General features: G+C 38.0%; 1 protein-coding gene across 1 annotated transcript; it reads left to right on the top strand.

The window, feature by feature from the left end:
- The first annotated feature begins 1,871 nt into the window (after positions 1-1,871).
- On the top strand, positions 1,872-3,743 carry LOC146578738 (uncharacterized). Its single transcript, XM_085269145.1, has 3 exons — positions 1,872-2,174; positions 2,408-2,503; positions 2,677-3,743. Exons 1-3 carry the CDS (start codon positions 2,061-2,063, stop codon positions 2,914-2,916), a joined length of 450 nt encoding a protein of 149 aa, XP_085125271.1. The 5' UTR covers positions 1,872-2,060; the 3' UTR covers positions 2,917-3,743.
- The last annotated feature ends 8,940 nt before the right edge of the window (positions 3,744-12,683 follow it).

A 12,683-nucleotide genomic window follows, 5' to 3' on the forward strand; every position in this document is an offset into this window, starting at 1 on the left:
CAATATATACAGTGTTATCTTCATTTTAGATGTAAAAAAGTATTTGTGGCTCCCAGTGTTTTCGTGGAACCCGGGCCCAAGTGGCTCTTTGGATGTGAAAGGTTGCTGACCCCTGGGTTAGTACACTGAAAAAAGTGATATTGTCTCCTTTTAAATATAGCATATTATATTTTGGTATATCTTTTCAATTCAAATGAGTAATTCCTGTCTACATATATAATTCGAGTAACTCCAGAATACATTCCCTGCGTTTTAATCCAATTAATTTTAGTTAATTAAATGTAGCTCAAAATGCTTAAGTATGTTTTTCATAGCCTCCTGCTGGGCCATTTTGCGCATGCGTTAGGACAGGCCACCATTTTGCGCGCGGACTGAAAAAGCGGACGCTGTGTGCTGCAAGCGGGCTCAAGTTAATCGCACAACTTCATATAAAGGTGGTCTAGCTTCGGTAAGTAAACCTTTTACGGTCGTTTTTGTTTTAGTTTTTTTTACCTCAGTCAAAGCATGTTGACTCTTTAAGACGTGTGCACATGGAGAAAGAAGTCTAAGTAGTTGTACAGCTCTGAACTTTGTCGTGATTTGACTTAAGCTAGCTATGTGCTCTATTAGCTACTGCTCTATTAAAAGAGTAATTGTATTGATGCGTTAAAATGTCATATGTTTTTAGCTTAGTTCTGGTGGCACACTTTGTACTAACAAATTATGGAACGAGGCAATTTCTCTGTTGTAGTTAGCTGTAAAGTTCACTGTACAGTCGCCTGCAGTTTTAAGTTGAGAAATCGTCCCTCCCGCCACATTAAGGAATAGTCGGGCGGGGGAGGGGGCTTCTGAACGCGCCTGCACAGTCAGGGTGCAGTAGGAAATAAATAAGTAGGATTGGCGTTGCACAACGTCTTTTGTGCAGAAACAAATAATGGTTGTAAACTGTGGAGGAGAATAACTCAGTGGTTGCCAAAAATGTGAGCTCAAAAGGCACTGAGAGTGATGTTTGTCAGAACTGAAATTAACTCAGAAAAGAAGTTGCTTCACTTGATAGAGCTGTTGAGTGCAAGACCTGTCAGCGGTCTGGTTTAGCATTTGAAGCCTCGCTACGTGCTTCCAAACCGCTGCATTTAATCTCAGAGAAAACTAACACAGAGAAGTAAAGCAAGTGTGTAAGTTCATCTCTTTATGTTTGCATAGTATTTTCATGTTGAGCTTAACAACCGATGTATGGAGCCACAGCTGGACTGGCTGTCGGAGTTTTGTATTGAGGGGGAAAGGAAGCGATTTGTTTCGTACTTCAGCTAGAATGAAAAAAAGACACAAAGTTGGAGTTATTCGGTGTCTTCATGCTGAACAGCTAAAACTTCTTCCCTCATTCTCCCCCCTCCCTCTCCTGTTGCTACTTCAATCATGAAACTGATCGATTATCAGGTGATCGGCTTTTCTGTCGCTAGTCTCTCTCATTTGTTAATCACCCAGTTTGCGCTAGAAAGAGGAAAACGGCAGATAAACAACAGCAGCACGTTTAAGCTTGATAAGCTGTTGCTAGAATTTTTTTAATATTACTTCTAGTATCCGCTTATGTTTTCTGGAGCCACAGCCGTAATAGCTGCTGGTCATGATAGTTTGGATATGTGGTGAGAAGGAAACATGAAGGTGAAACCAGGAGAAGTTTTTACTGAATCATTAGAGCTGAACAGGTGATGGAGAAACAGGTTTACCTTTTAGGTGACATGAATGAGTTGAAGTTATGAACCGTTTCTGAGAGACAAATAACTCCAGGATCCTTTTTTAGGTAGCTGACAGCTGGTAACTGTGCAGGGGCGGGTCTAGCAAAGTTTTGCCAGGGGCCAGGTAGGGCATTAACAAGGAAAGGGGGGCACAAAGACATAATTTTCTTTCTTATTCTCATTTAAAATGTCTAGCTTTTAATAAATAATTATTTTAAATCTTACTACCAAAGTGGTGATCTGGTTAAGCACCAGTCTTCTTTTTTTCTGTGTGTGTGTGTGGTGTGTGTGTGTGTGATACAGGTAAATGCTGAATTCCAGTGTATTACAACACTTCAACTGGAGATGACCTTCGCGGCACAGTTAGACAGAATTACACCTCAGTTGATGACAGTTTTCCAGAAGAAGGGCGGTGTTTCTGGGCAGAAACTTGCCCACCACTTGCAGATCATGCAAGAGGTAAATCTGAATATTGCAAATTCTATTTGGATTTCTTTTGTCTTAAGTGGCAGGTCACTGGTGAGTCCAATAAGCCGTTTTAGGTGACCAGCCAAAGAATCTAAATTTTGAAATTTCTTATATAAATTTTATTTACTATGTTTGAACTGACATATGATAAAATTTACTTATTGCGAATTTCAGACATTGTTCTTTTTTCCAAATTGGTTTAATCAGCAACTCTCTTTAAACAGGCTGAAAGTGATGTTAAAGTGAAAAGGGAAGCAGTTCTCAGGGCACTTTGCCTCTACCTTGGTGAAGAGGACGGAAGCTTTATTCGGGAGTTCTTTGTAAGTCATTTAAGTCATTGTAAGCAAGTCATCTATACACACACTTTTTAGATAGATATCTGTGTGTGTGTATTACACACACACACACACACACACACACACACAAACAACTAGATTGGAATTTAATTGTAGAGTTAATTGTTTTTTCTTTTACCTTTTTATTAAATGTTTAGGACATTGAAGGAGATGATCTCCAGAGAGACCTGAAGAAGCACACCATGGGCATTTATGTCATCAACGGGGTGGACGGACAAAATGGACATTATGATGACATTGGAATATTTGTTGAAGGGGAGATAGTCATGGACAACATTGGATCTCTGGCCCAAGCTTGTGCATTGATGCTTGGAGTAATCTATGCACTAAACCTAGCCTTCCCCAAGGAATTGAAGGACTATTATGAATTCATTTAGAAAGTGTTGATGGGATTGGATGGTGAAAAGCTCTCCCCCAAAGTCTTTGGGCTGAAGAACAAAATTGCTACTGGATAGGAAGATTTCTAAAACCACACATCAAGAGAATGCTGTTATGTAAATTACCAATGACTGGTGCTCTTGTGAATAGGAGTGAAACTCTTGTACAACCATCATTTGTTCTGTTATGTTTTGATTGAACATTTTAACTTTCAATAATGAATGTTTCACATGTGGTACATTTGAGTAGCTTGAAGAGCAACTTTGTAATTATTCAGTTATAGCTGCTGCCCTGCGTATAATCAGTGTTAACTCAACTGAATTAAAAAAAAAACAAAAAAAAAAACATTCATGATTACCACACTGCAGCACACTGGTAACACTTTAAAGACTTAATTGTTTTGAAGCGAGTATGTTAGGTCAGAAAATATGTAAAACATTCAGAATCTTCAAGGAAGGACTAGAATGGAAAGACAGTGGTCAATAAGCAGTAAGGAAAACACAAGTTTAATTTTAAGTCTAATTACCTTATTAAAATGCAATTTCTAAATATGGATCGCAGAACAGCAAGTCTGAAACTGGTTAGCTTGTGGATGCATCAGTTTCTAATTGTGATACTTTATACTGCTGGCAGTGTTTTATTCTTTTATGTAAGGAGGTTTTTTTTGTTTTTTGTTTTTTTTTTATAGAGGAAGAGAAACATTGGTTAACATTTCTCTTGTCTGTTGTTTCTGTTTTGTTTGAATACAGCTTTTTAAAGCTACTAGTTCATAGGCAAAAGTTTTGTAATTTGTATTATACAAATTGCAGCAATTTTTCTTAGAGATGTGGATTCTTATTCTGTTTGCAACAAATTTTGCATTAATAAATGGTGTGAAAGAATGTTGTAGTTTTCATTATTGACGTTTTTAAAAACTACAAATCAGGGTAAGCAATATTTTTTAAGTAAACTTAACTTAATTGAAATAGAGAGAAATTAACAATTTGATTGATTTGAATATAAGTTTGGGACATAAGTGTAAAGGAAACAAATTATTCTGGTACATTTAACACGACCTTAGTTGGAATTACTAATAATATTTGACTAAGTCGTATCCACAACAGTTAAGTTAAAGTAGCTTAAAAATATGTTGGTTTTACTCGCTTAAATTAAATTCAGTGTACTTAAAAAATATTTCTGGATTCAAACAAATTTATTTCGTGCAACCACTTGTCATAAAAAAATTGAGTAAATTGAACAAAACATTTTTTTCAGTGTATCTTGCCCAAGGACATTTGGCATGCAGCCAGGAGGCAGCCTGGGATCGAACCACCAACCTTCTGATTAGTGGCTACTACCTGAGCTACAGCCACCCCATGAGCTCATTGTGAAACCTAACCCCACCATATCATTTGATTTCCTGAGGTCAGATGGCCCAGGATGTGAGTGGGCTTTGAACTTTGATCCCTCTTATCTGTGTTTGCACTTTGGGTTTTACAGTTTCTTGTGTGTGTAAAAAGCAAATAAACATGTTATTGAATTCTTAAATTTAAAGGGATGCTTACTTTGATTACGTTGCATGAATGTTCAGGCATTAATACTGTTTTTGGAAAGCTGAACTAAAAGAATAAAAAGTAAATGTGAAAATGGTCACTTCATTGTGTTGTTTTTTTCTTCTTACATTTAGAGTCTCTTTGTTGACACGATCAAATGAACTGCTGCAGTCTGAGTAATTTTAAAAGAGAAAAGTATTTGGGTTGAAAGAGATTCAGCTAAAGTGAATGAAATGCTAATGAACTCCGAACTGAATGAAGACAGAAGTGGTACATCTCAAATATCTCAATCCGCCCGAAAGCATGAGTCACGATGGGTCACTGACAACCACGTGATGATGATTATCTCCCATTTGTCTTGCAGATATATCTTAGCCTATATTTCATGTAGCTCTGGATCTTTAATGGATGTTTCTGCCTGCATGTGTAGAGGATTGACGTATTTAGCAAAGAAAACACAAAGTGACCATATAAGAGGGTTAAATTAGTGTCAGTGTGACTAAAATCTTATGTGCAAATTGACAGATGTTTTTGACAATGTCAAAAATTGTATATATTTCAGGTAATATGTCTTTTATTTCTTTTATTTTTAACATTTGGGAAAACTTAAGTCTGAAATCCAAATGAAACATATTTTAATAGTGTTTGTGTCCCACACTTTGACTGGATCACTGGCAGCTGATCAAGGTCAGTTTTCAGTCACACACATATTTATTTTACTGCTCCAACATATTGACACTGTTCCTGCAGTCCTCTGTAGGTGGCTATGGTAGCACTAAGACAACACTGCCACCTAGAGGTCAAACTAAAACATTTTTGTTTCTTCTGCAAAGTTTGTAAGATTCAAAAAAAGATTAAACAAGTAAAGTTTGTTTTGTAAGATGAACAATGTTACTGAGGAAGAAAAGTAGGAAAAAACAGCAGCTAAACTGGACTCACTCAGACTGACACAAGTGCAAAAATATAAACAGAATTTTATAGTTTCTACTTGTGGCCACTTTATTAGGTATAAGATGCTTGTTACATGTTTGACGCCTATTTGTCACCTGAAACTTTGGAAGCTGTGATGTATTTGAAGTTTGTGGAAAAATGTGCATGTAGAGCAGCAAAATGCCTGCATGTGTGGGTTTCCTCTTATAATCTAAAGATGTAAAATGTAAAGACAATAAGCTGGCCCAGGGGATCTCCAGGCCCCAAGGTTTTAGATGTGTCCTTGATTCAACACAGCTAGTTTAAATGGCTAAATGACCTCCTCAACATGTCTCGTAGTTCTTCAGAGGCCTACTAATGAACTAATCGTTTGATTCAGGTCTGTTGACCCAGGGTGAGATCTAAAACCAGCAGGACGTCGGCCCTTGAGGCCTGGAGTTGCCTACCCCTGGTGCAGTTGTTTGTCTCTCTGTGTCAACCCTGTGAAGGTCCAGGATGTACCATGTCTCTCACTCTGTGACAGGAAATAATCTGATACTTTGAATTAAATTTAAGAAGAAAAGTGTGTAATATCCAAACTAAAGCCTGCACATCTTCTACCTCACTAACGTTAACATGTGGGAAACACAAAAAAGGAACAGGTCCAACTTCACGTGTTCACAGTAATAAAGCAGGTTTTGTTATTTGACATGATGTGATAACCACCATCACACTGATGGAGCAGGAACTCTGTGCAGCTCGGAAGGGATGCTCAGTGGTCACCACCACAATGTCTTTGCAGGTCTCCCATCCGATTACAGGTGTTTTCTTTTCAAGGCCCTCTCTGACCTCTGCTCCTTCTATGTAAGAGCTCCTAAGCTGTTTTATTATTTAGCTGGTTGTGGATTCCCCCATGATCATGAAAAATGTGCAGGCGTGAGTCTCTGGGGCAACCTCTGCAAATGTGGTGGCAACACAGTTCTCATGACAGTGTCAAAGTAGCCCTTAACTTCTGTCACCACTGCCCCATGAAAGAAGATAAATCTGATCTGGAACAATCTCAGTTTGCAGCTTAGGGTCACTTCAGGAAAAGTCATTACGTTAACACTAAAAGAATGACAGTTAGGCAGTTTTTGTCGAAACAGGTCAAATGTTCTGCAATCAGGAAGTAAGAATTCTATTTTCTTTTTGCTTAAAGGTGGATTACAGTGGTGTGGAAAAGTATCCCCCCATTTCCAGAGTTCTCATTTTTTACATATTGATACATTTACATTGTTCAGAACATCACACAAATGAAATTATTAGACAAAGATATCTCAAGGAGCGCTCGCTTTGATGTTGTTTTTCTGTAAAATCAGAAAACAATTTTCAAATTCACTCCTACAGAATCGACTCCAAGCATGAAGGGTGCTAACAAAGACAACAAAAAATAACACATGAAGCAGAAGCAGACCAATCAAGTGATGGTTGTCACATTTATTCTCTTTAGTCTTTTACATTTTGAATTAAAAACATGAACAAAATCTTAAACAAGTAATGAAAGAGTCCCCTCTAAGCTTCAAGCTGCATCCCTCAGCAGAAGTGCATCATAATTGTCGCACACATTCTTATTTGATTTAAAAATACAACTTTTACATCAGGATGTGAAAGTCTTCTTCTTCTTTGCTTTAGTTACATTTGGGTTTAAGTTGAAGGTAAATTCCATAATCCACAAATAATCATTTACAGCCATATTTTCTGGTTTAAATCTTTACAACTCACAACAGAGAACACAATAAAACTAATAACTGCTGCACACTGACACGTTCGTGTAATTTCCTGGGTTATCTGACAGTTATTGAATCCTTTAAAATGGAAAATAACAAAGTGGTACAAATAAATAATAATCTGAAACGTATATACAAAGAAATTGATGTTTTACACATTAGTTAGTCTCATGGACAATAGGGGAAAATAATTTTTATAGTAAATTTACTCGTCAGGAAGCAGAATGCCATCTCAAATACCACGTGATGATGATTATCTCCCATTTGTCTTACAGATATATCTTAGCCCATATTTCATGTAGACCTGTTTCTGCCAGCATGTGTAGAGGATTGACGTATTTAATTGAAGTATTGAAGTATTTAGCAAAGAAAACACAAAGTGACCATTTAAGCCCTAAGACAGATGGGACAGGCTCCAACCCCCTGCGACCCTGAAAAGGAACAAATGGATGGATGGAAAACTTAAGTGTGAAATCCAAATGAAACATATTTTAATAGTGTTTGTGTCGCACACTGTGACTGGATCGCTGATGACTCATCAAGGTCACACCTCTGTAGGTGGCTATGGTAACACTAAGACAACACTGCCACCTAGAGGTCAAACTAAAACATTTGTTTCTTCTTCAGCAAAGTTTGTAAGATTTAAAAGAAGATTAAAAATGTAACGTTTGTTTTGAAAGATGAACAATGTTACAGAGGAAAAAAGTAGGAAAAAACAGCAGCAGATGGTGATAAACTGGACTCACTCAGACTGACACAAGGTCAAAATCATAAACAGAACATTATAGTTTCTACTTTATGGCCACTTTATTAGGTACAAAATGTTTGTTACATGTGTTACGCCTCTTTTGTCACCTGAAACGTTGCAGGCTGTGATGTAATTTAAGTCCGTGGAAAAATGTGCATGAAGAGCAGCAGAGGCATGCCTGCGTGGGTTTCCTCTTATAATCCGAAGATGTAAAATGTAAATTTTTAGCTGGCCAAGGGGATCTCCAGGCCCCAAGGTTTTAGATGTGTTATGGTAAATGGTAAATGGCCTGTATTTATATAGCGCTTTACTAGTCCCTAAGGACCCCAAAGCACTTTACACAACCAGTCATCCACCCATTCATACACACATTCACACACTGGTGATGGCAAGCTACATTGCGTTCTTGATCCAGCAAAGCTAATTCAAATGGCTGAATTACCTCCTCAACGGCTGTATCCCAATTCAGGGTCTGCAGCCTTAAAGGCCGCATTTTAAGGCCGATTACGGCACAGTGACGTAATGAAGGTTGTCCCAATTTGAAGGCTGCTCAAAATGCGGCCCTCAAATGCGTCCTTAATTTCCCTGAATTTTAAGGATGGGTCGGTGTAGCCTTCATGGCCCAACAGATCCCAGACTTCATAGCGTGGTGGTGGGTGTGGATAATTTTGCGAAAAAAAAAAACGGTGGAAGCGGAGCGGCCAAAGAGTAAACTTTCAAAAGTAAGTACTGAATATTATGTCACTTATTTATGTGCGAATGTTTAATAATGAAGAACATTAAAACATTACTGTTGGCCACATGTCGGCAAAGTTATGTGACATTAGTGATGTTTGTACTTTAAGTGTCAGCTTGGTTTTAAAGCCTTTACTTCAAAATATACGCTGTTCAATAGCTGACCTTAATCTTACAGAGATTGTGATGATTTTGTGGATAATTAAAGTCAGTCATATATCCACAAACACAACAAGCTGAAAGTCAGTGATGCTGCTCGGTTTGCAGTCCTGAATATCACGGCACAAGCAGGATCCACTGCACTGTTAATGTTAGCTATGTTATATTGCTGCCTCTGTTCGGTGGTGTCGAGCCAAACGGACTTTAACGTGTGTTTGAACGAGCTGACGGTTCACTCGTTAAGCTGAAAGAAAGATGCTTTAATCACAGGAGTCACACATGTGTCCACTGTACCATCTGGGAACTCTTCTTGTTCAGCACTCGTAATAACACAAACACTAAATCCTCCTGTTTGTAGCAGTGTGTACACCTGAGACTGTCACCTGTCTGTCTGTCCTGCACTCTATCTCTGTTTCTTTCTCTCTGATTGTGGAATAAAAGTATGAACATGTATTTATAAGTTACACTTGTGTTTGAATCCTGCAGCTTATCACACATTTGATTTCCATGTGTGACGACTGCAAGTGTCCAGAGTGAGGACAGACTGAGGGACCCACTGCATTACATCATCTGTGAGGCTTTGCATCTGTGATGATCCACCAGGACAAACTCAGCAGTGTGTGAGGAAGAGGAGGAAGAGCCAGCAGCAGCTGACAGATGGAGAGAATAGACAGACTGTTCCCTGTTTGTGAAGGACTGCTAGGAAAGTTTAAAATAACTAATTGTCTGTCCTGAATCAGTCTTATTAGGTAATGTTCAAATAGTTTTATCATTCCAGTGTTTTCAGTGCGGGAGAAAGTACTCGGGGCCTTCAAGTTACACACTATGAAAGGCAGCAACAAGTTTAATGTTCAGAAACCTAAAGTATGTATCAGCAGCAGAATGGACCTAAAAATAAATGTTTGTTTCAATTCTATGAAGCTTTGAGTATTTTGGATCAGTAGCTGCTGTGTGTGTTGCATCATATTGCTGTAATTGTTTATATGCTTTATATATTCTGAGGTAAGTTGATCTATAGTGTTACATCATATTCTATAATGATGTTATGTGTTTGTATACTTTCTGCCCAGTTTGACCCATTTAGCAGAAGCCAGCCTGTTTAAGGCTCTGATATCTATTCTGTATGACTTAAAGCAGTTATGACATGGTCTGATTTTCTCACCCAATAAAGGAATATTTCATATATCAGTCTACTCTTCATTTTATCAGAAACAGTTTTCACAGCTCGTACATTTGCTTTTTACACATATGTAAGCACTGAGCCAAATTTACTAATGCCAACATATTAAATGAACAATATTTGTCTCTTATGTATAACACATCTATATATACACTGTCACAGATACTTGTCTTTAAGTGAAGATTTAAGGTGATAGGACATATAAATAACTGCAACTTGAATGTTTATTGAAGCTAAGTATTTGACACAGAGTTCACTCACATGTGCTGTACCAGTGTACCTGCACATGTGATGTCACAATAAAAGTGATTTGATTTGAGAGTTCAAGTTCACTGCTGTAATAACTAATAATGATTAATATAATAACTATAATATTGGCCATATTATATTTACGCTGACTTTAGTCTCATGAACAACATTAGCTAATTGTTATTTACTAACTCATCTTGAATAACTGTTCAGTACAGAAATGAAGCTCAACAATCATGTTTCACAGTCCTGTGGTCTCAGCCTCAGATACTTATTAAATCACACAAAGCTCAGGTAGAAACAAACAAACAAACTAACAAAATATGTTATCCTTCATTTCTCTCAAATAAAGCTGTATGACACATTTCCAGCGGTTAGTATCATGGTTGCTAAGCAACCTGGGCAGCGCGACAGAGGCTAGACCGTCCCATTTCACAAGCCTACAAGCCTCGCACTTCCGGCCTTAACGGTCTTTGAGTACGCGGCCCTTGTGGACCATTAAGGCTGCATACTTTAAGGCTGCAGAACCTGAATTGTGATACAGCCGACATGTCTTGAAGTTCTCCAAAGGTCTGGTAATGAACTAATAATTGGATTCAGGTGTGTTGACCCAGGGAGAGATCTAAAACCTGAAGTACACTGGCCCCCGAGGCCTGGAGTTCCCCAACCCTGGTCTAGTTGTTTGTCTCTCTGAGTCAGCCCTGTGAAGGTCCAGGATGAGTTTGAAAAAACTCTCAGGACAGACACTTCAGTTTAACCCACAACTAATTCTATGGTTGTGAAGGAAGGTAACAACATATATATTAATTGATGTGATATATATATATATATATATATATATATATATATTTATTTTTTTATTTATTTTTTTTTTATTTTTTTTTTGATGTGAATCATGAACCTGGAACCATGAACCATGAACATATATTTATGATGTGAATCAATGAACCCTTTAAAGACCAGATTTGTAAAGTGGTAAATGTGCAAATGAAATTTTACACACAACTACAAAACCAGCATCACAACTCGGTCCAGTGAGCCGAGGCTGAAGGAAAATCAACAAAATCCTGAGAATGGAGATGCAGATGGAGCTGCATTATTACAAACTATTCCACCATATGAACGTGAGATCTGTGTGGAACAGCTGGCCAGTAAAACGTGTCAAAAATTATTTTTCACCATCAGATCCTGAGTCGTCTATGTGCTAATGAAGATGATATTATTATGTTCTGTGAAGGCTGTTCGAGGCAACAGGTAGGCCTACAGGACAAAGTCAACGTTACGATTCACACTAGAGTTTTAGCTACTGATCATTTTATTTATCATTAATTCTATTCACCTTCAGCTTTAGCTTTCAGGCCCATCCACCAAGCTGCTGCTGACTTCCCCTATATGCACTGAGCATTTATTTTCCACTCACCATTTTCACTTTTTCATTCTGCAGATGTTTACATATCTCAACTATGCTAGATAGTCTCTATTTTCTCTTCCACTGTTTGTGTTTGTTTCTTTACACCACCTCAAATATTCGTGCAAGATTGCTTCTCCTCCCCGAGTCTGGTTCCGCCATATTTTATGAAGGGAGTTTGTCCTCCCCACTGCTTGCAGGTGCTTGTATATAAATAAACTTTCAATGTGGGATTTTTTTTTATTCATGGTCATAACAACAATAACCAGTCACATCAAGAAAGTTTAGTTTGGACTTCATGACTTTTGTTCTGCACAACAGCAAAGCTGTGTTCCAGTATTTACATAATCAAGAATTTATATTTCCATTTCATGGATCAGGAAGATGTGCAGAAGTTGTGATATCTCAGTTGCTTTCTCTTTCTCCTCTCTTGCTTAGCAGAAGTGCTTTAAATCACAAGATTTACTCACGCCCTCCTTCCCTCTCATGTTCTCAGGGCTGTTCGCAAAATACTTCTTTGTTTGGTTCAGACTGCATACAGTTTTCTCTCCAGAGATAAATTCTCTTAAAGTCAGGTTTTTGGGTCTGATTTTCCAGGTGACTGAAGAAGATTTTCAGCTCAGGCTACAAATCTGCAATCTGCTCTGTTAGTATTTAGTAAAACATAACTGCAAAAATTCCTTGTGTGAATAAGAAGGGAAATTAAATGCATTTGACTCTAAATCACAGTTTAGGCCTGTCCCTGTCAGACAGCAGAGAAATACTGAGTCACCATGATGGTTTTGTGGTTGGAAGCTGTGCAGCAGATTGCAGCACTTCCTGCACTCTGGATACAAAACAGAACCAGCTTCCTCGGTCATGTCTCTTCAGTGTTTCCCACAATCCTTTCTCAGAGATGTTTCAGAGTTGAGGCTAAATGACTCTGAAGTCTTCAAGACGTCAACAAAATTCATCAGCTATATTTTTTATAATCAGTCTCTTCTTTAAATAGTAAATGATAAATGGCCTGTATTTGTATGGCACATTACTCAGTCCCTAAGGACCCCTTTACACTACATTCAGTCATCCACCCATTCACAC

This window comes from Mchenga conophoros, linkage group LG3, assembly GCF_057382185.1.
Source record: "Mchenga conophoros isolate Kocher_MC1m ecotype Shallow Benthic linkage group LG3, M_conophoros_male_GT1.1, whole genome shotgun sequence".
In the NCBI taxonomy this organism is placed as follows: Eukaryota; Metazoa; Chordata; class Actinopteri; order Cichliformes; family Cichlidae; genus Mchenga; species Mchenga conophoros.